Below are 23,381 nucleotides of genomic sequence, written 5' to 3'. Positions count from 1 at the left end.
TAAAGAAAAATCCAAGTGTTTCTCAAGAGACCCAATTAGCAGAAATGTCACACCTGTGCACCTGTTGGCAACCTAAAATCTCTCGGCGTGGAGTGACTCTCACATCTCTTCCTTTTAGTCTACTATAAACATTCTCGTCTCATCTTTCAGTCATCAGCCTGCGAGGTTGGTGTAGGATTTCTTGGGGGGGAAAGACGCGTGGATAAATGGGGCAGCACGGTACGGTGTTGACGCTGGTAGAGCCGTTGCCTCTCAGCGCCAGAGACCCAGGTTCCATTCTGTATCTCCAAGCAGAATTTCTAACTGGGCAGGGACGAATGCAGGAAACGTGCCGACCAGTTTTGCACATAGGAAGCTTCCACACAAGGCGAAATGTAATGGCAAATAATGAACTGTAGTATACAATAGACAATAGGTGCAGGAGGAGGCCATTCGACCCTTTGAGCCAGCACCGCCATTCAATGTGATCATGGCTGATCATTCTCAATCAGTACACCGTTCCTGCCTTCTCCCCATACCCCCTGACTCTGCTATCCTTAAGAGCTCTATCCTGTTCTCTCTTGAATGCATTCAGAGAATTGGCCTCCACTGCCTTCTGAGGCAGAGAATTCCACAGATTCACAACTCTCTGACTGAAAAAGTTTTTCCTCATCTCAGTTCTAAATGGCCTACCCCTTATTCTTAAACTGTGGCCCCTTGTTCTGGACTCCCCCAACATTGGGAACATGTTTCCTGCCTCTAACGTGTCCAACCCCTTAATAATCTTATACGTTTCGATAAGATAGTGTTCGATAGTGTTTCGATAGTGTTCCTCCTGTTAAGTGCTCCAACATTTACCATCTGCTATAAGCAGAAAATACTGAACCAGGCAGGATATGTGAGCAGAAAGATTTTGACATGACACTTTTTTCAAAATCGGGCTAAATTTGAGCAGCTGGGAAAATGTCGGTGTAAAATAGAATCTCGGTGTAAATGTCGGTGTAAAATAAAAATAGAATAGATTCCAGACACAGTTATCCAGACACTGTCGAAAACAGTGTCTCAATAACTCAGTGGCCCGGGCAGTATCTCTGGAGGACATTGATAGGTGATACTAGACCGAGTACTAAACCTCTCCTGCATTGGTGCAGCAACTCCCTCAACCCCCTCCCTCCCTCCCTCCCTAGGAGATAGATTTAAACTTTAAAATGAGAATAACTTAAAAAATATAACACCGATTTCAATGAAACTTCTTCCATTAGCACCAAAGGGACGACGGTGAGTAAGGTGGGCCTAACATTGTCGCGTTATCGAGTACCGTTTTGGCTGTAGTTCAGGAACAAACAAACAAACGAGAGTTTTAGTGTACAGATTTCAGGTCGGGATCCTTCCTCAGTCATCACCTATCATGTTCTCCAGAGATATTTATTCACAAAATGCTGGAGTAACTCAACAGGTCAGGCAGCATCTCAGGAGAGAAGGAATGGGTGACGTTTCGGGTCGAGGCCCTTCTTCAGATGTTCTCCAGAGATGCTGCCTGATCTGCTGAGTTACTCCAACACTTTGTGTTTTAATCAAGATTTCAGCATCTGCAACTCCTTGTGTTTCCATGGTCTAGTGTCCTTATAATTTATTGTGCGTGCATGCGTGCGTGCTTGCATGAGCACGTTGAGGATTTGATTTCTTTTGGGGCCGGTAGTTCATTTCAGGAATATAAACTGTGTGAATCGGTGTGTGTAGTAAATTTCACAATGCACAATGTCACATTTGTCCACCTTGTCTAACGTATATTATTACTTGAAACCATTGCCACCAAATGAACAATAACCTGGCTGGGGGACAAGGGCATTCTTGTTGGTGCTGTGAGTCATACCAGTGAACTCTATGCAAGCAATTAAGATGTCTATTGTAACGCAACATCTCATGACTACTTGACAACTTTAAGTGCGGGTTGAAGTTCTTTAAATGTGTTTTGTTCGTTCCAGCAGCTACATTAGTGGTAGTTTTAGTTTTGGAGACAGTGCGGAAACAAGCCCCTTAGGCCCACCGAGTCCGCACCAACCGGATCGGAGATCACCCATACACTAACTAGTTCTACCCTGCACACGAGGGACAATTTACAGCAGCCAATTAACCCACAGACCTGCACGTTAGGAGCAAAGAGTTCCTTCTGCAGTTGTACAGGGCCCTAGTGAGACCACACCTGGAGTACTGTGTGCAGTTTTGGTCTCCAAATTTGAGGAAGGGTATTCTTGTTATTGAGGGCGTGCAGCGTAGGTTTACTAGGTTAATTCCCAGAATGGCGGGACTGTCGTATGTTGAAAGATTGGAGCGACTAGGCTTGTATACACTGGAATTTAGAACGTCGACACTCTCGCTACTGGAATTTAGAAGGATGAGAGGAGAACTTATCGAAACGTATAAGATTATTAAGGGGTTGGACACGTTAGAGGCAGGAAACATGTTCCCAATGTTGGGGGAGTCCAGAACAAGGGGCCACAGTTTAAGAATAAGGGGTAGGCCATTTAGAACTGAGATGAGGAAAAACCTTTTCAGTCAGAGTTGTGAATCTGTGGAATTCTCTGCCTCAGAAGGCAGTGGAGGCCAATTCCCCGAATGCATTCAAGAGAGAGTTAGATAGAGCTCTTAAGGATAGCGGAGTCAGGTGGTATGGGGAGAAGGCAGGTACGGGGTACTGATTGAGAATGATCAGCCATGATCACATTGAATGGCGGTGCTGGCTCGAAGGGCCAAATGGCCTCCTGCACCTATTGTCTGATGTTTATTGTCTTTAGAGTGTGGGAGGGAAACCCGGAGCACCCGGAGAAAACCCACGCAGGTCACAGGGAGAAGGTGCAAACTGCAGACAGCGCCGGAGGTCAGGATCGAACTGGGTGTCGAGGTGCTGTGAGGCAGCAGCGCTACCATCTGTCCCACTGTGCTGTGCACTGGTTGGTGAATCAGAGATATCTCCCACACAGCTCAAAATGAGATTAATGCTTCCCAACTGAAATAGGAATATTTAATGGTATAAATGGGTTGCTTCTGGGGACTCGTCTCTGGATACATCAACTAATGAGCACTTAGCGTAGATGTCCCTAAGATGTGCGCTAATGGCTGTTCGCTAAGGCAGATTAGAGGCTGTCCTGATTGCCTGCAATTACCTTACATTTCATGCAGCTACATTCTTGTTGTTTTTGTTCCTGCAGAAGGGATTGTTTAGAGGACAATCTTCGGAACTGTCTGGATGGTAGATATGCAGAACTACCAAACTTGCTGAGCTCCACTTTGAGTATCTGGTGAATGCTCATCAGCTTCCCCATTGACTTTAGACTTTAGAGATATAGCACGGACATGGGCCCTTCGGCCCACAAAGTCAGCACCGACCAGCGATCACCCCGTACACTAGTACTATCCTAACCTATGGAGTGTGGGGGGAAACCTGAGCACCTGGGAAAAACCCACAGAGAGAATGTACAAAGCCCATACTGACAGCACCCGTAGTCGGGATCGGACTCTGGTCTCTGGCGCTGTAAGGCAGCAACTCTTCTCCCGAGATGCTGCCTGACCTGCTGAGTTACTCCAGCATTTTGTGAATAAATCGATTTGTACCAGCATCTGCAGTTATTTTCTTATATAACTCTACCACTGTGCTGGCCCGGGAGTGGAGCCCCATTCAGTCTTTCACTGTGGTAACCGATTGTCCAAGTCTCCAAATCTGTTGAAAATTTATAACTCTAATAAAGCAGTGTGAAGAAGGGTCCTGACCTGAAACATCACCTCTCCACGGATACTGCCTGACGTGCTGAGTTCCTCCTGCACTCTGGGTGTTTTGCTGAGGGTACCAGCATCTGCAGTGCCTTGTGTCTCCTGGTCTAGTTTTGTAGATGTCTCATCTTTTACTTGTACTTGCTCAGTACCTGTTGCCACTGAAGGTTTAGGAAAGAATTGCATTACCCAAAGCATGCATGTCCGAGACTTGATTCAATAATACTTTATGTCACATGCACCTCGCTCGGTACAATGAGATTCTTCGTTTTGCATTCAATCCGGTAAAAGCAAACAATAGATGAGCACAATCAGAAATATGTGCAAAAGTGAGATGGAGGTCTCTGGTCATTAATGCTCTCCTTGTAAATTAAGTACCTTACAATGACAAAATTAGGAGTTTAAGAGCACACTATAGATCACCCATACTGACGGGTAAAATTGGACATGATGAAAACAAGATAACATAGGCCAAAACTATATAATACGTGAAAATGTAAAATACGTGAAAACCTTTCACCGTCCAGCGCGGCCTGGAAGGTGGCAACTTCAACAGCCTGACCGCGGGAGAAGACGGCAAGGGAAGAGAAAAGACATTCTGGCCTTCCATCACAGTGAGGAGGTGACTGGAGGAGACTCACTGTGATGGATGTTTCTTTTTTTTTGTTTTGTGTTGGTTTGTGATTGTGTGTGAAATTACTTATTTTTATTGCTCTATTGCTGGACAGTGTGGGTGGACTTTCATTTCACTGCACATCTTGTATGTGTATGTGACAAATAAACTTGACTTGACTTAAACTCCACCACTTCTGGGCCGCAGGGTATATTTGCTTGCATGCATGCGACAAAAATCCTGGGTCTTTGTGCTGCAGCGCAAAGCGAAGTGTGTAATTTCAGACGCAGAAAATCGCTGTGCAATCAATGTCTCGACATTGAGAGCCGAAACTGTCTGCATGCCTGCACATTGGGATGAAGGGGGCACTGCATGAAAGCACTGGACTAAAAGGGGCTCCCAAGAAGGGAAACGCCAGTTCTGCCACACCAGAATAAAATGCCACAGCTAAGGTGGCGCAGCTGTAGAGTTGCTGTCTCACTGCGGCGCTGGAGACCCTGGTTCGATCCCGACTACGGGCGCTGTCTGTACGGAGTTTGTACGTTCTCCCCGTGACCTTGTGGGTTTTCTCCGAGATCTTCGGTTTCCTCCCACGCTCCAAACACGTACAGGCTGAATGGCCTGTTTCCGCGCTGTATCTCTAAACCAAACTAAACTAAATCTGGGCGAGTAATTCCTAAAGTAGTTTGAATAAGTGCAGTTTATTCATTATTACAGGGTCACCTCGGGTCACGAATGGCTGGACTTGTAAAAATCCCAATCCATGCACATTCGCCTGCACACTGTGAAAGCATTTTGCAAGCTAGTAGACTAAAATGTTTAATGGCATTCATTATTGACCGTATGTTTATATATATATATTCAATTAGTTTAATTATGGGTAGAGTAGGATGATTATTCGGTGAAATGGAAGAGTTGTAGCAAATAAATGCAGAGTGATTTACGGTGAAGGGCGGCTCTAGAATGTGGACATTTCTGCAGAGAAATCTCAGGGGTAGTTCTTCGGGAATGGAACGCTATTGTAAACAGGGGACCTCCTGTGTTTAAACGAGTCTTTGTCCTCGATTAAACTTGCTTTCTGCAGCTGCTCTGCTCTTCAACACGAGTGTTAAAGCAGCGATGTAAAACAGACTGCTGTTTGCTGATGTATATTAGGTACTCAAGACTAGAAATTTATTTCATCTTAAAACGCTTTGCACTGTTGAAAGTGTGGTGATCATATTTTTAAAATTTACTTGCGTGTTCCATTTAATCTCAATGAGCAGTGGGTTTTCTGACGCACTGTTCTGTTCACGTTTCTTGGAACCATTTGCTTCCATGTCAAGTCTGGTGGCTACAGTCTGCGTGTGATGGAAGATTTGGTGAGAGTGGAATAGGCAACTTGAGCAGCCACTGTGGTGCAGCGGTAGAGTTGCTGCCTTGAGGTTGGACACATTAGAGGCAGGAAACATGTTCCCAATGTTGGGGGAGTCCAGAACCAGGGGCCACAGTTTAAGAATAAGGGGTAGGCCATTTAGAACAGATGAGGAAAAACTTTTTCAGTCAGAGAGATGTGAATCTGTGGAATTCTCTGCCTCAGAGGGCAGTGGAGGCCAATTCTCTGAATACATTCAAGAGAGAGCTAGATAGAGCTCTTAAGGATAGCGGAGTCAGGGGGTATGGGGAGAAAGCAGGAACGGGGTACTCATTGAGAATGATCAGCCATGATCACATTGAATGGCGGTGCTGGCTCGAAGGGCCGAATGGCCTACTCCTGCACCTATTGTCTATTGCAACGCCGGAGACCCGGGTTCCATCCCGACTACGGGTGCTGTCTGTACGGAGTTTGTACGATCTCACCGTGACCGCGTGGGTTTTCTCCGAGATCTTCGGTTTCCTCCCACTCTCCAAGGACGTACAGGATTGTAGGTTAATTGACTTGGTGCATGTGTAAATTGTCCCTAGTGGGTGTAGGATAGTGTTAAAGTGCGGGAATCGCTGGTCGGTGCGGACACGGTGGGCCAAAGGGCCTGTTTCCGCGCTGTATCTCTAAACCAAACTTGAGCTCTCGATTGTCTTCCCCCTTCCCAGATCTCCTTCTATCATCCTGTCTCCACCTATGTCCTTCCTATGTCCCGCCCCCCTGACATCAGTCTGAAGAAGGGTCTCGACCCGAAACGTCGCCCATTCCTTCTCTCCTGAGATGCTGCCTGACCTGCTGAGTTACTCCAGCATTTTTGTGAATAAATACCTTCGATTTGTACCAGCATCTGCAGTTATTTTCTTATACAGAAATTATAAGATCTTGACATGGGAGCAGGATTAAACCATTCAGATTTCATTCTTTGCCAACAGAGCCATCCCACCCCATCTCCCTGTAGTCTGAAGAAGGGTGTCGAACCGAAACGTCACCTGTTCCTTCTCTCCAGAGATGCTGCCGGTCCCACTGAGTTACCCCAGCATTTTGTGTCTACCTTTGATTTAAACCAGCATCTGCAGTTGTTTCCTCCACATTCAGGATGTGTATCCTTGGATGCGTAGCTGCCAGCTTCCCTGTGTAGGAGCCCACTGAGATGGTCTCTCAGCCATGATTCTATGGTGCCCACAACATCATACCTGCCAATTTCTATCAACGCTACGAGCTCATCCATCTTATCTCGTATATTGCATGCATTGATGTAGATCAAACTAACAGTGAATTTCATGCAACTATCTTTCACCTTTTCTTTAATCAGAATTTGTGTTTTTTTTTGTTTTCTTCAGAATTGTTCATTGAAAATCCTGGCTCCAATTGTAGACTTCGTTCTTCTCAAGCAGCCGTAATATTTTCTCTCAATCCACGCTAAATTTCAGACATGTTTGGATATATTCTGAATTCTAGCAGATGTAACCTGTCCTCACTGTATACCGTGGGACTTTGGGCTCTCATCTCAGTAATCTGCAGTCTCACCAGATGGGTGGTAGAAATCTGCCAGGTCAAATTGGAGGGCAATTGAATTCTAATTAACAAAATGTCAAGGAGAAAGATGAACACATGCAGTTCATTCTCAGTCTAATGGCAAACCATTTGTCCTTCTGGTTTATTGCACGTTAGTGATATTTTAATCTATGGTATGGTCACTCCAAAGACGTACAGGTATGTAGGTTAATTGGCTGGGCAAATGTAAAAAAAAGAAATTGTCCCTAGTGGGTGTAGGATAGTGTTGGTGTGCGGGGATCGCTGGGCGGCGTGGACCCGGTGGGCCGAAGGGCCTGTTTCCACGCTGTATCTCAACTAAACTCCCATTCGCCATGTGTTGTCTTTCTGAGTCTCTGCTAACTCTAGCTCTACGCAACTTGCAAGTACTTTATACTTAAAAGTCACACTCAAACTTTGCCATGTTGAAATCTACTTATCCCAGCCTTGCCTATTCACTTTTGGTGATTAACATTTGATGGTTTAATGTAGAAACAAGGAACGGCAGATGCTGATTTACCAAGGAGAGACACAAAATGCTGGAGTAACTCAGTGGGTCAGGCAGCCTGGCAAATGGATATCTATAGATGCTGCCTGATCTGCTGAGTTACTCCGGCATTTTGTGCCTGCCTTTTCGTGGTTCAATATTTCCACTTACACATCCTACCCTGCTATTTACTCTAGGTGTTATCGATGGACTTAGATACATGACTTGACACCATCACCAAGACGATGAATGGTTGTGAGACCAGCAGAGATATTTCCATGACAAGGCCTCTGGACACCTTGTTTCAATAATGTCCAAAGATGATGCCTCTCTTCAGCCATCACCTCAATCATCATCTCCAGCAGAGTGTTGCCGACTATCTCACTCCCAAATACGGGACAAGATGATGTCACCGCCCCACGTGACCTCACCAAACCAGCGGCCACGTGCTCCCGCTCCACTAACGGCGGCCGCCCGGGCCGGGAGGCGGGTTGCTACGCAACCTCCGTTTGGCGAACACACTCGGCCCTGCTCCCCGAACACACTCTGTTAGCCTGCACTATCCCGGCCTACTGCGGCCCACCGGCCTAATACGGGACAAAGGCGGTCCCGTACGGGACAAAACAATTCAGCCCAAAATACAGGATGTCCTGGCTAATACGGGACAGTTGGTAACCCTACTCAAGCATGATCTAACCATTACAAATCCACACTGGCTCTATACAGCTGAATATGTCAGTCAGTCTGGGCCAACTTGTCCATAATTCCAAGGGAGACACAAAATGCTGGAGTAACTCAACGTGACAGGCAGCATCAGTGGAGAGAATGAATGGGCGACATTTCGGGTCGAGACCCTTCTTCAGACCATAATTCCCTTGTGCTCATCTTTCGCACATCTTCAATAACATAGCAATGTGTGCAGTTTTCCATTCTAGTGGAATGGATTCCAAGTTGCTACAATCTTCCTTTGATTCTTTCCTACTTTTTAATGCCTGGATGAGTAATCACTTGTTTGTGGGAATTTGTCACATCGTGCGTGCCGTTAAGTTCTTGACAGGTAAATTGCCTTTGGAAATCTAACTCTGGCCGTGACCATGTACAAGTGGATGTTTGAGATGCTACCAGCTACTGAAGCATCACCCATTCCTTCTCTCCAGGGATGCTGCCTGACCCGCTGAGTTACTCCAGCGTTTTGTGTCTATCCTCTGAATGCAAGGCTTACAGCCTAGCGGTCATTCAATATGTCTTCCATCCCCCTGTGTGCAATGAGTATCACCACGGTCCTTATTTTGCCCAGCTCGTATTAGTTTTAACCACTGTCTAACTAAGAGTCTGAAGAAGGGTCTTGACCCGAAACGTCACCCATTCATTCCTTCTTTCCAGAGATGTTGCCTGTCCTGCTGAGATACTCCAGCATTTTGTGTCTGTCTTGGTTCTTTCTAATCGTGTTTTCTTTGCCCTGTGGGTGCAAAAAAGCCCAGTTGGACTATCCCCATAAATGTTGAACGAGGTGGGGGGGATCAAATGGCCCTCCTTAGTCCTGGGCCATTTGACACCCCCCCTCGTCCATCTCTATGGAGATGCTGTGACATTCAAGATAGTGTTTAGTCTTGCGTCAGCCCCCAGCCCGTACTTGGAATTATCAGTCCATGTAGCTAGTCTTAACTCTGGTCACAGTTTAATGACCATATTCAAAATTGTTTTAAACTGATGGGGAGCTGTTTTTTTTGGATTGAGGTGAATTAGTATGTGTCAGATATGCCTCCTTGTTCTAAACTATTTGGTTTGGTGACAGGGACCAGCGTGTTGTTATTGCTAACTCTCTTGTTGGATTCCATTCCTGTTGCTGACTCCTGTAAACCACATGCATATTATGACTTTTAAAGCCCTGACAAACGACTTTCTCGGACCTGTGAGCCCTTTACTTGATTTTCACGTAGGTGTAATTGTGGTTTTGTTCATGAAAGCTGCCTTGTCTATCTGTGGTAAACACTCGCTGAAAGGGAAGGAGCATTGCCAATGTGCAGTGATGATCAGTCTTGAAACTGTGCTTTTCACAAGTTCATGAGTTATAGGAGTAGAGCAACAGTGGCAGATGTGGCTGTGGTATAGGAGTAGGAGTAGAATTAGTCCACTCCGCCATTCAATCATGGCTGATCCCTGCCTCCTAATCCCATTTTCCTGCTTTCTCCCCATAACCCTTGACACCATTTCCAATCAAGCATCTGTCTGTCTCTGCCTTGAAAATATCCACTGACTTGGCCTCCACAGCCCTCTGTGGCAATGAGTTCCACACATTAACTACCCTCTGACTAAAGAAGTTCCTCCTCACCTCCTTTCTAAAAGAGCGCCCTTTAATTCTGAGGCTATGACCTCTGGTCCTGGACTCCCCCACCAGTGGAAACATCCTCTCCACATCCACTCTATCTATCATATCATATCATATATATACAGCCGGAAACAGGCCTTTTCGGCCCTCCATGTCCGTGCCGCCCAGTGATCCCCGCACACCAACACTATCCTACACCCACCAGGGATAACCTTTACATTTACCCAGCCAATTAACCTACATACCTGTACGTCTTTGGAGTACGTCTATGTCTTTCATTATTCTGTACGTTTCAATGAGTGGGCCCCACCCCCTTCCCTGACATCAGTCTGAAGAAGGGTCTCGACCCGAAACGTCACCCATTCCTTCTCTCCTGAGATGCTGCCTGACCTGCTGAGTTACTCCACATTTTGTGTCGCCCTTCGATTTTGTGTCTTCCCACAAGATCTCTTAGTACTATGCCAGGTCTCCTATTAAAACCCCTCTCCCCACCTGCGAGTATCATGCCTCCCATGTGCATTTTATTTTTAAGCTACGCTGAGCAAAGCCCAGAGCGCTCCTCTTTGTCATCTTTCCACGAACATGTGGTGCCGTTGTGCGTTGTTATGCCTTGAGGGCCAATGCTTTGTTGGATTACTGTGCGGTGAAGTGTTTTGTGCATCGCCTGGTGGGGCTGACACTTGTAAGATAGGCCCTGAATTGCTTCCTCCCATCTCAGCTTGCAAACCCTTTTGTGTTCTTGGCAAATGTCCCTTTTTTTCACCGGCGCTTTGGCTGGGGTTTCTCCTTGAACTCATTTAAGCTGAAGGAATCTTGACCCATGGTTAGCAACCTCTGGGTGACCAGGTTTATTGGGAAAAGAAGCAAAAATATGAATAGAAGTTAATGACTTCTATTTTCATTTCAGTTCTGATTCTTATTATTAATACTGGAGCAGGTTGTTGGGGCATTGACAATATATTGGATGTAGTCTGCCATATTTTGGTACTGCACTGTGGATACTACACTGAAAAATGTCCACCCTTTCAGCTTGTGTTAATCTAAAACATTGAAAAATTTTAAAAATGGGTGCAGGAGTAGACCAATCGGCCCTTCGAGCCAGCACCACCATTCAATATGATCATGGCTGATCAATCATCTAAAATCAGTATCCCGTTCCTGCTTTTTCCCCATATCCCTCGATACCATTAGCCCAAAGAGCTAAATCTAACTCTTTTGAAAACATCCAATGAATTGGCCTCCACTGCCATCTGTGGTAGAGAATTCCACAGATTCACAACTGTGGGTGAAAATGTTTTTCCTCATCTCGGTCCAAAATAGTCAGCCCCTTATTCTTAAACTTGTGACCCCTGGTTCTGGACTCCCCCAACATGGGGAACATTCTAGAAATGAATAACCAAAATGCTGACCTGGGAAGGTTGTGGTTTCTTTGGGCATCAAACTATGTCACTCCCCATGCAGCAGTGATGGAGAAATTGGTCTATGTTGTCCTTGGATCAACCATTTTTTGGACAATTCCTAGAAGAGATTGTTTCCAAAGTACCAGGCTGGAACCTCAATAAAGGAAGTCCTACGGTTGCAGTCATACAGAACAGAAACTGGACCTTGGGCTCAAGTCTTCTACACCAACCAAGATGCCCCATCGAAGCTAGTCCAAGTTGCCCCTCTCCCACTGGGCCTTTCCTATCCATGTTCCTGTCCAAGTGTCTTTTAAATGTTTTATATTAAACCTGCCTCGACTACCTCCTCTGGCAGCTTGTTCCACATACCCAGTACACTCTGAGCGGAAAAGGTTGCCCTCAGCTTCCTATTAAATATTGCCCCCCTTACCTTAAACCTATGTCCTCTGACTCTTGATTCCTTTACCTTGGGTAATAGACTCTGCGCATTCACCCTCTTAATTCCTCATGATTTTATACTCCACCAAGTGCACCTTTATACATCTCCTCCTCCTGCTCTACAAGGAATAAAGTCCTTGCCTGCACAACCTCTCCCGACAGCTCAGGCCCTCGAGTCCATCTAATTTTTCTTTAAAGGGCATCAAAGGTTATGGGGAGAAGGCAGTAGAATGGGGTTAGGAGGGAGAGATAGATCAGCCATGATTGAATGGCGGAATAGACGATGGGCAGAATGGCCTAATTCTGCTCCTATCACTTATGACCTGAAACAGGCCCTAGCAGGTCGAGTCCGCATCGACCAGAGATCCCCGCACATTAACACTGTCCTACACACATTAGCGCCAATTTACATGTATACCAAGCCAATCAACCTACAAACCTGTACGTCTTTGGAGTGTGGGAGGAAACCGAAAATCTCGGAGAAAACCCACCGGAAGAACGTACAAACTCCGTACAGACGGCATCCGTAGTCGGGGTCGAACACGGTTCTCTGGCGCTGTGAGGCAGGAACTCTTCCGTTGTGCCACCGTGCTGCCCCAATACTTGCCCACCCTCTTTCAGTCCCCTTTCTTCCATCACCCTCGGTGGGAATCGTGGACACGGGTTTTGATGCTCCTGTCATCTACTGTTACAAGCCCATGAAACAGACATCTAACCTGGTGCACTGCGACTCCAAGCCCTGTATTTTTCCATTCCCAAACACATTTGACTACAAGTTATTATGCAGCTGCTTCCTTGCGAGCTGATCAGAATCCCTTTGATTCCTTTTCCTGCCATTCCTCAAAAGAATTAGTCTTGCTGTTTTAATTTCCCCCAGGTTATTTGGGCGAGTGTTTGGACAGGAAATAGTTGGGAGGAGTCCATCTAAACCCTTGACTTTCTAAAGCCACACGGACATTTCCATAGTTTTAGTTTAGAGATAAGGCTCGGAAACAGGCCCACCGAGTCCACGCCGACCAGCGATCCCCGCACATTAACACTATCCCACACACACACTAGGGACAATATACCCTTGTACCAAGCCAATTGACCTACAAACCTGTACATCTTTGGAGTGTGGGAGGAAACCGAAGATCTCGGAGAAAGGCCACGCAGGTCACGGGGAGAACGTACAAACCCCTGGAAGCAGACTAGCCCTCTTGCTCAACTGAACTTTGAAACTAATTCTAAGATGCAGTATGGTTAAACGTTCTTTCAACGTTTCAACGTCCAAAGACGTACAGGTATTTAGGTTAATTGACTGGGTAAATGTAAAAATTGTCCCTAGTGTGTGTAGGATAATGTTAGTGTGCGGGGATCGCTGGGCGGCGCGGACTCGGTGGGCCGAAGGGCCTGTTTCCGCGCTGTATCTCTAAAATCTAAAATGTCCTTAAAAATTGTTTCAGAGCATGGTTACGTTAAATACTGGAAAGATAATCTGGCCAGTGGATTGGAGGCTAACTAGTCTGTCCAGCTGCCTCTTTAGATGGAATCATAATGTGAAACCAGAACATACTGTATTTGACCCGAGACCATTCTGTGTCCATCTTTCGGTGGAATCTGAAGAAGGGTCTCGACCCGAAACGTCACCCATTCCTTCTTTCCAGAGATGCCGCCTGTCTCGCTGGGTTACTCCAACATTTTGTGTCTATCTTTGGTGTAAACCAGTATCAGAGGTTCCTTCTTACCCAAGCTATATTTGAATTCTGCATCACCAGCTTCCTTCTTCAGAGAGTTGATCCTGATCCTTTTTGAGTTAATTAACTTATAATTGCATGCCAGGTGTGGAGTATAAGTGCAGGGATATAAACCGCACTCTATGCAGGTGGTGTTTTCAAAGGGCCAAAGATTACAATAAATATCCTCCTTTTAAAATTGTAATTTATTGCCATCTTGCAATCTCCCATTTTCCTGTTTCCAGGGCAACACTACATGATTTGATGTTCGTGTCATGTTTAATTGCTGTCTTTTTGGACGGATGTGGTTCGAAGAATCTCATATCGGGTGTTAACTTGCTATCGGATAGACACAAAATGCCGGAGTAACTCAGCGGGACAGGCAATTATCACTGCAGAGAAGGAATGGGTGGCGTTTCAGATTGAGACCCTTCTTCAGAACCTGCCCTGTCATTGTCTTTATGCTGCCTGACCCACTGAGTTACTCCAGCATTTTGTGTCCATCTTTGGTGTAAATCAGCACCTGCAGTTCCTTCCAACACAGACTTGCTGTCAATTGTGTGTAAGATCCTAAAATGTCTCAATGCCATTCCATTGAATGGCGGTGCTGGCTCGAAGGGCCAACTGGCCTCCTCCTGCACCTATTGTCTATTGTCTTGTTAAGGTGCAAAAATAGCCAATGAAATAAGCTTCCAACTAGTCTTCCCTTTCAGCAGGTCATGGTTGAGATTTTTAAAAATCGGGGCACTACTTTTCGGTACTGAACCAAGGACCTGCTGAGTTACTCCAGCACTTTGTGGTTTTTTTCCTAAACTAACATCTGCATCTCCATGTTGTGTATGAAGAAATATCAAGCTTTTAAATAGTTGTCTCTTTGCAATTGGTCCATTAAACCCCTGGATTGGATATACCACGACAAAAGAGTGGTAAATAGATGGAAACATTTGAAACAGTCCCAGTGGAACAAAGATTGATACAAAGTGCTGGAGTAACTCGGTCGTTCAGGAGAACATCTCTGGAGGAAAAGGCAAGGTGACCTTTCAGGTCGGGACCCTCCCCCAGACTGATGAAGGGTTCCGACCCGACACGTCACCCATCCTTTTTCTCCAGAGATGCTGCCTGACCCGCTGAGTTACTCCAGCACTTTTGTGTCTCTCTTTGGTATAAACCAGCACCTGCAGTTCTTTCTTCCTAATGCAACAAATCAGATGGGATGCTGTACAAGTAAAACTTCCAATATGATTTGATTCTTGCGCATTTTCCCCATGGCTTTTAGTTAAGCTTTAGTTTAGCTACCTCGTGAGAAGAGATGAATGTGTCTGTCTGGGATCTACTTGTCTGAAGTGACTAAAACACAAATTGGTCGGATTGCCCTTGGTGGAAATTGCTGTCCATTCCGGTTTGCTTCCTAACTGTGTGACTTGTTCTTGAAAGGTATGGACCTGTCTGCTAACCAGGATGAAGAAAGTGACCAGGAAACCTTTCAGCTAGAAATCAACAAAGAAACCAAGAAATGTGCTTTCCGGACCTGCAATGGGAAATATTGGACGCTGACTTCCAATGGAGGAGTGCAGTCCACTGCTTCTATCAAGTAAGGCTACTACTTTGGCATCATGCTTGGCTCACGTTTTCTGGGCTGATGACCCCATCCTTGTGCTGTACAGTTCTAGGTTCTGATTGCAATAAGCTTTGTCAATGTTCCTTTGAGATAATGCCACCAGAAACCTTTGCCCAGAGTTATACAGTAGATGTCGTAAATGTTATCCGTTACTTTGAAACCTCAGCGGTAGAGTTGCTGCCTTGCAGCGCTGGAGTTTCGAGTTCGATCCTGACCACGGGCGCTGTCCGTACGGAGTTTATGACGTTCTCCCCGTGACCTGCGTGGGTTTCCTCCGAGATCCTCTGTTACCTCCCACACTCCAAAGACGTACAGGTTTGTAGGTTAATTGGCTTGGTATAAATGTAAATTGTCCCTTGTGTGTAGGATAGTGTTAATGCTCGGGGATCGCTGGTTGGTGCGGACTCGGTGGGCCGAAGGGCCTGTTGCCGCACTGCATCTCTAAACTAAACTAAACTAAACAAGACACACTAAGGCTGGTGAAACTCAACTAAACACACAAGCTGAGCCAGGGTAAGACGAGTCTAATGATAATAATGATATATTCCTTTATTTGTCCCACACCGGGGAAATTTGCATTGTTACAGCAGCAAAGTGGACAGCAAGAGACATTCATTATAAATAAAAATAAAGACAAGGGTAATTGTCATCATTTACTGTGTTTTTCCTTTAATGTTATTGTTGACTCGTCTGCTGGGAGCAGTGCTGGTTGTGCAGTCTCACAGCAGCGGGAAGGAAGGACCTCCTATATCTCTCCTTCACGCACTTGGGGTGAAGGAGTCTGTCACTGAAGGAGCTACTCAGTGCAGTGACAGTGTCCTGAATGGGGTGGGAGTCGTTGTCCAGCAGCGATGTTAGTTTTGCCATCATCCTCCTCTCTCCCACCGCCTGCACTGAGTCGAGGGGGCAACCCAGGACAGAGCTGGCCTTCCACAACATGGCAGGACCATCCCTTCATCCACTCCGTCTGTGACTCTTCTAACACAGTCTCTGCCTAAAACCCTAGGTTTTTCAAACTGGGAGAAGAGGTGAATTATTCCCAGGAGGAGTAAAGTCCTGGGGGAGAGTGGAGGTAAAAGTACAGTATGGTGGCTGAGACACAATTATAATTCTGAAGCAACGCACAGCAAAAAAAGTTTACAAAATTTCCAATCTAAATCAAACATTAATGAACTTTTGATCCCCCCACCCCAAATCCACAAGAAAACTCAGATTTATTAAAGTTCATAGGAGCAGAATTAGGCCATTCAGCCCATCAAGTCCACTCCGCCATTCAATCATGGCTGATCTATCTCCCTCCTAACCCCATTCTCATGCCTTTTCCACATAAACCCCTGACACCCGTACTAATCAACAATCTTATCAATCTCTGCCGTAAAAAAACATCCACTGACTTGGGTCTCCACAGCCTTCTGTGGCAAAGAATTCCACAGATTCACCACCCTCCTTTTAATTTGGAAGTGTGCTGTTTCAGTTTCCAATATTGGGTCAAATCACTGGATGGCTTCTGATTTATGTTGGTTTTCTACGGCTTGCAGGCCTTTAGTTGGATGCCTTCAGTGAAGGTAGACACAAAATGCTGGGAGTAACTCAGCAGGTCAGGCAGCATCTCGGGAGAGAAGGAATGGGTGACGTCTCGGGTCGAGACCCTTCTTCAGGGGGAGTTCCGCCCCCTCCCCTGACATCAGTCTGAAGAAGAGGTCTCGACCCGAAACGTCACCCATTCCTTTTCTCCCGAGATGTTGCTTGACCCGCTGAGTTACTCCAGCATTTTGTGTCTACCTTCGATTTAAACCAGCATCTGCAGTTTTTTCCCCTACGCCTTCAGTGTAGCGCTTGTTCCTTTAAAAACTCCCTAATATTGAAATCAAGACTTGTGGGAACAAAGCCTGGGTGGCTGGCTGCATAACATCCATTCTTCGATAAACATATCTCTGGCGTTATCTGGAAATTAATACTGCTCTTTTAGTAAGGGAGAAGATATTAAGCACTTGGCTTTTTTTGAACTCTGGTGTAAAATTATACGTCTCTCTGATGTGCAGAATTCTATAAATTCCTTGTGTTTGTGCCAGGTTACTGCAAAAAGCACATCTGAATTGGAACACAAACTATTCTAAGCTTATCCTTTAGACTTTAGAGCTACAGTGTGGAAACGGGCCCTTCGGCCCACCACGTTCATACTGACCAGTGATTAGCACGATGCTACACACTAGGGACAATTTATCATGCCAATTAACCGACAAACCCGCGCGTCTTTGGAGTGTGGGAGGAAACCGGAGCTCCCGGAGAAAACCCAGGCGGTCCCAAGGAGAACGTACAAACTTCGTACAGACAGCACCCATAGTCAGGATCGAACGTGGGTCTCTGGCGCTGTAAGGCAGCAGCTCTAACGCTGCGCACTTGTTCAGAATTCTAAAAATTCCTTGCATTTGTGTCACGACACTGCAAGAAGCACATCTGAATTGGAGCACAAACGGTTCTAGGTTTTGCCTTTGTTCAAAATAATATGATTTGCAGGAATCCTTCTAAGTAAATGAGCTGATACACCGATGTTTAGCTTAGAGATACAGCGCGGAAATGGACGCATCAGCCCACCGAGTCCACGCCGACCAGCAATCCCTGCATTCTTCACTCTCCGAATGAATACCAATGAAGGTCGACACAAAATGCTGGAGTAACTAGGCGAGACAGGCAGCAAACCTCTGGAGGGAAGGAATGAATGAGTGGCATTTTGGGTCAAAACCCTTCTTCAGACAAAGTTTTGGGAAAGGGAAACGAGAGATATGTACAATGATGTGGAGAGCTATAGAAGAATGAATGAGATATGCAGAAAAGTAATGATGATAACGGAAACAGGCCATTGTTAGCTGATTGTTTGGGTGAAAATGAGAAGATGGTGTGACTAAAATGGTGGGGGAGGGATGGAGAGAGAGGGAGGGAATGCCAGGGTTACTTGAAGTGAAATAAATCAATATTCATACCACTGGGCCGTAAGCTGCCTAAGTGAAATATGAGCTTCTGTTCCTCCTATTTGCCTTTAGCCCCACTCAGACAATGGAGGAGGCCTAGGACAGAAAGGTCAGTGTGGGAATGGGAGGGGGAATTAAAGTGTTTTAACAACCGGGAGATCAGGTAGGTCCAGGCGGACTGAGCAAAGGTGTTGCAAATATCAATGCCAATGTCTGAAGAAGGGTCTCGGCCCGAAACGTCACCCATTCCTTCTCTCCGGAGATGCTGCCTGACCTTTTGAGTTACTCCAGCAATTTGTGTCTACCTTCGATTTAAACCAGCATCTGCAGTTCTTTCCCACACAATGTTTCTTGCTCAGCTTTCTAAATTGCTGTCTTTGTGTTCATGTAATGTAAACCTCACATTGATAGACTCTTGCCAAACTCCTCATCTGTTTTCCGTTACGGGATCCTGATCGATATTGAAGAATTCACGAGTACATTAAAATGGGGTACCTGCTTTAAAAAACACGCTGGTCATGGTATAAGGTTAGGAATGGTGGTGAAGTGATATTATGTCTAAATTTGCTGTTAGTGTGTGAAAGAGGCAATAATCTGTTGAGTTTACTTTAGAGATACAAGCGCGGAAACAGGCCCTTCGGACCAGCGATCCCCGCACACTAACACTATCCTACACACACTAGGGACAATTTACACTTGTGTCAAGCCAATCAACCTACAAACCGGTACGTCTTTGCAGTGTGGGAGGAAACCGATCCCGGAGAAAACCCACGCAGGTCACGGGGATAACGTACAAACTCCATGCAAGACAGCACCTGTAGTCAGGATCGAACCTGGGTCTCTGGCGCTGTGAGGCAGCAACTCTACCGCTGCGCCACCGCGCCACCCCAATTCTATTTCTATTCGTTGAATAGAAATATCAGGCAGCTCACACTGGAGGGCAAGCGGGAGTGTTAAGCGGGCGGCACGGTGGTGCAGCGGTAGAGTTGCCGCCTTACAGCGAATGCAGCGCCGGAGACTCAGGTTTGATCCTGACTATGGGCGCAGTCTGTACGGAGTTTGCACGTTCTCCCCGTGACCTGCGTGGGTTTTCTCCGAGATCTTCGGTTTCCTCCCACACTCCAAAGACGTGTAGGTATGTAGGTTAATTGGCTGGGCAAATGTAAAAACTGTCCCTAGTGGGTGTAGGATAGTGTTAATGCGCGGGGATCGCTGGGCGGCGCGGACCCGGTGGGCCGAAGGGCCTGTTTCTGCGCTGTATCTCTAAATCTAAAATTTACTTGTTCAGTTTTTGGGTGCACGTTACCACCCTAAAGCTGTACTGTAAAGGTGTTTGTTCAGAATGACTCGAATGAGAAATTTCCCCGTTTGCAACTTTTGAACCAAATTGTCACGCGCACGGCTGAACTTTTACCTTTCTACTCTATCATATAATTTTATTTTTTTGCATGAGACATTTTAAATTACTATCATTATTTGCACCATTTCACTTTCTGCCTATTGAAGCCGTGTGGCTCCCACGTACATTGATATTTGTTACACTAGACATGTTGAACAACAGAGAACCAGTTCTGGGTGTGTTCGTACACCCACCCCCATTCCCCATAGGTTAAGTACAGTGCATTTCTGTCAGAAACTTTCCACGCTGCAGACAGAATTGACCTGGTCTCTCCTGGAACATGATTTAAAACATAGGGGCACTCTGGCATTTGAGTCCTCGTTTTTTTGTCCTTTTAATTAATCGCGCATCATTTCTCCTCCAGTCTCGACATAGGGCGGCACAGCGGGTAGAGCTGCTGCCTCTCGGCACCAGGGGACCCTGGGTTCGATCCTGACCTCAGGTACCTGTGTAGAGTTTGCACGTTCTTCCTGCGACCTCGTGGGTTTCCTCCGGGTGCTCCGGTCTCTTCCCAGATCCCAAACACGTGCGGGTTTGTAGATTAATTGGCCTCTGGGGAAATTAACTCTGACGCGTAGGTGAGTGGACGGAAAGGTGAGATAACATGGAACGAGTGTGACGGGTGATTAATGGTCCGTGTGGGCTGAAGGGCCTGTTTCCAAACTATAAACATCCCAGGTAGACACAAAATGCTGGAGTAACTCAGCGGGTCAGGCAGCATCTCTGGAGAGAAGGAATGGGTGATGTTTCGGGTCTCGAATCAATATTCATACCACTGGGCTGTAAGCTGCCTAAGTGAAATATGAGCTGCTGTTCCTCCAATTTGCTTTTAGCCCCACTCAGACAATGGAGGAGGCCTAGGACAGAAAGGTCAGTGGGAATGGGAGGGGGAATTAAAGTTGTTTAGCAACCGGGAAATCAGGTAGGTCCAGGCGGACTGAGCAAAGGTGTTGCAAATACCAATGCTAATGAATGTTTCTTGTCTGAAGAAGGGTCTTGACCCGAAACGTCACCCATTCCTTCTCTCCGGAGATGCTGCCTGTCCCGCTGAGTTACTCCAGCATTTTGTGTCTACCTTCGATTTTAAACCAGCATCTGCAGTTTTTTTTCCTTACGCTATAAACATCCCAGCTCCACAATGGTAGTCTAGGATAGGTTAGAAATTCCAATGTTTTTTGTTGCTTTCTGTTCCTCTCCCATTGCCCTTGAGCTGACTCATTGACGATTAATCATTTGCCCATTTGGTTTTCCAGAAATGACAACTGTTACTTTCAGATTGAATGGCGTGAGAGGAGAATTGTTCTGAAGGCCGTCAATGGAAAATACGTGGCTGCTAAAAAGAACGGGCAGCTCTGTGCCGGCATAGAAACACCAAGTGAGTTCCTTCTAACAGTTGCAGTTACACATCTGCATTTGTGCAAACTTCATCTCCATTATAAGACACAGGAGCAGAATGAGACCATTTGGCCCATCGCATCTACTCTGCCATTTGATCATGGTGGATATTTGTTTCCCTCTCAACCTCATTCTCTTGCCTTCTTCTCCCTAACCTTTGATGCCATTACCTTCCAAGAACCCATCAATCTCTCTGCCGTATGTGTTGTGAATATTATTGCTTTGATGTTTTGCTCTTTGCCCCACCTGTTTTACTTGTTTGGTGGTGATAGAATTAATGTGTAGTGTTACCTGATTTGGACGGATATCATCCAAACAAAAGCTATCATTGTATCTCGTACTCGTGAGAGAATACAAAATCATAACTATAATCTTCATGGTTTTGGAAGCTTTGTCTTTCAAGCTATTTGAAGGAAGCCACTGCCAAGCCTGACCTATATCGTTAGATAGACACAATGCTGGAGTGGCTCAGGCAGCGTCTCTTGATAGACAATAGACAATAGACAATAGGTGCAGGAGGAGGCCATTCGGCCCTTCGAGTTTGCACCGCCATTCACTGTGATCATGGCTGATCATCCACAATCAGTACCCCGTTCCTGCCTTCTCCCCGTATCCCTTGACTCCACTATGCTTAAGAGCTCTATCAAACTCTTTTGAAAGCTTCCAGACAATTGGCCTCCACTGCCTTCTGAGGCGGAGAATTCCACAGATTCACAACTCTCTGGGTGAAAAAGCTTTTCCTCATCTCCGTTCTAAATGGCCTACCCCTTATTCTTAAACTGTGGCCCCTGGTTCTGGACTCCCCTAACATCGGGAGCATGTTTCCTGCCTCTAACGTGTCCGATCCCTTAATCTTATATGTTTCAATAAGGCAGGCAGCATCTCTGGAGAGAAGGAAACGTCACCTATTCCTTCTCTCCAGAGATGCTGTCTGTCCCGCTGAGTTACTCCGGCATTTTATGTCTTATCTTCGGTTTAAACGAGCATCTGCAGTTCCTTCCCACACTACCGATCTATGTCGTTGCTGCTTTGCCGAGGTTTTGGAACCTCTTGACTTGGTGACAACATGCTGAAATCTTCCCTTTTCTCCCCCTCGCCTTGATCAAGCGGAGACGGAGGAGTATGTGATGAAACTCATCAACAGGCCGATCATAGTCCTCCGTGGGGAGCATGGCTTCATCGGCTGCAGGAAGGTGACCGGGACGCTGGACTCCAACAGATCTTCGTACGATGTCTTTCACCTGGAGCTGAACGATGGAGCTTACAACATCAAAGGTACATGAGCGCACGGCTGTTGTTCTTTGTTCGTTCCTGGAAAACTGTCTTGCACAGATGCCACTGTCTCATTCAATGGTCAATAGTCAATTTATTTGTCGCGTACACATAAATGTGCAATGAAATGAAAGATTACCCACAGTCCAACAATAGGACCAATAACAATAAGCAATAAAAATATGCAATAACACTTGCTGAGCTGAGACGTGGGTTGGTGGATGAGTTTGCCGTTATAGACATGACCGCAGCAATGCTCTCGTTTATGTTTTCCCACTGCGTGAGTTACTGACATGGGCGGCATTGAGTTCTACTCAATAACCAAAGTCTGTAGTCTCTTTTTTGCTCTGGTTTATTTTCACCCACATTTTAGACCGTAAGGTTGTGTCTTTATTGTTTTGATGTGGTTATGCTTTATTCTTAATTGTTAACTGTATGTTTGGGTTGTCATTTGTGAGTGGAGCACCAAGGCACATTCCTTGTATATGCACATACTTGGCCAATAAACTTATTCATTCATTCATTCATTCATTCAGCATTTCTACTGTTTGCAAGAGTTTCAGGCTCCAAATAAGTTATTTCCTGCAGGAATTTTAGAGAAAGATCTTTTCAATAACCATTTCATTATTTTTGTTACTTCCAAGTTTAAAAATATAGGGCTCCGTGTTATTATTGTTTAGAATATTGTTCGACATCAGTAGAAGCGATTCAATAGCCACCCATTGGTGAAGTATCAGATGTGCTCTTAAAACTCAATAGTATCTGATTACTGGTGCAGCAGTAGAGTCGATGCCTCACAGCGCCAGAGACCCGGGTTCGATCCCGACTACGGGTGCTGTCTGTACAGAGTTTGTACATTCTCCCCCTGACCTGCATGGATTTTTTCCCGATCTTCGGTTTCCTACCACACTCCAAAGATGTACATGTTTGTAGGTTAATTGGCTTGGTGTAAATGTATAATTGTCCCTAGTGTGTAGAATAATATTAATGTGCGGGGATCACTGGTCGGTGCGGACACGGTGGGCCAAAGGGCCTGTCTGCACTGTATCTCTAAACTAAACTTA

At 45.8% G+C, this 23,381-nt stretch overlaps 1 protein-coding gene across 1 annotated transcript in view; it reads left to right on the top strand.

Annotated features, from left to right (window-relative positions):
* The window catches only part of fscn1a (fascin actin-bundling protein 1a), a 41,443-nt gene that overhangs the window by 16,314 nt on the left and 1,748 nt on the right, over nucleotides 1-23,381 (top strand). The window contains exons 2-4 of the mRNA XM_078417640.1: nucleotides 15,099-15,255; nucleotides 20,904-21,025; nucleotides 22,153-22,320. Of these exons, the coding sequence (XP_078273766.1) occupies nucleotides 15,099-15,255; nucleotides 20,904-21,025; nucleotides 22,153-22,320 (447 nt within the window). The remainder of the gene's footprint in view (nucleotides 1-15,098; nucleotides 15,256-20,903; nucleotides 21,026-22,152; nucleotides 22,321-23,381) is intronic.

Source organism: Rhinoraja longicauda, chromosome 21, assembly GCF_053455715.1.
Source record: "Rhinoraja longicauda isolate Sanriku21f chromosome 21, sRhiLon1.1, whole genome shotgun sequence".
In the NCBI taxonomy this organism is placed as follows: Eukaryota; Metazoa; Chordata; class Chondrichthyes; order Rajiformes; family Arhynchobatidae; genus Rhinoraja; species Rhinoraja longicauda.
Note: the sequence above shows the minus strand (reverse complement) of the source record. Positions and strands in the feature narration are given on the sequence as shown.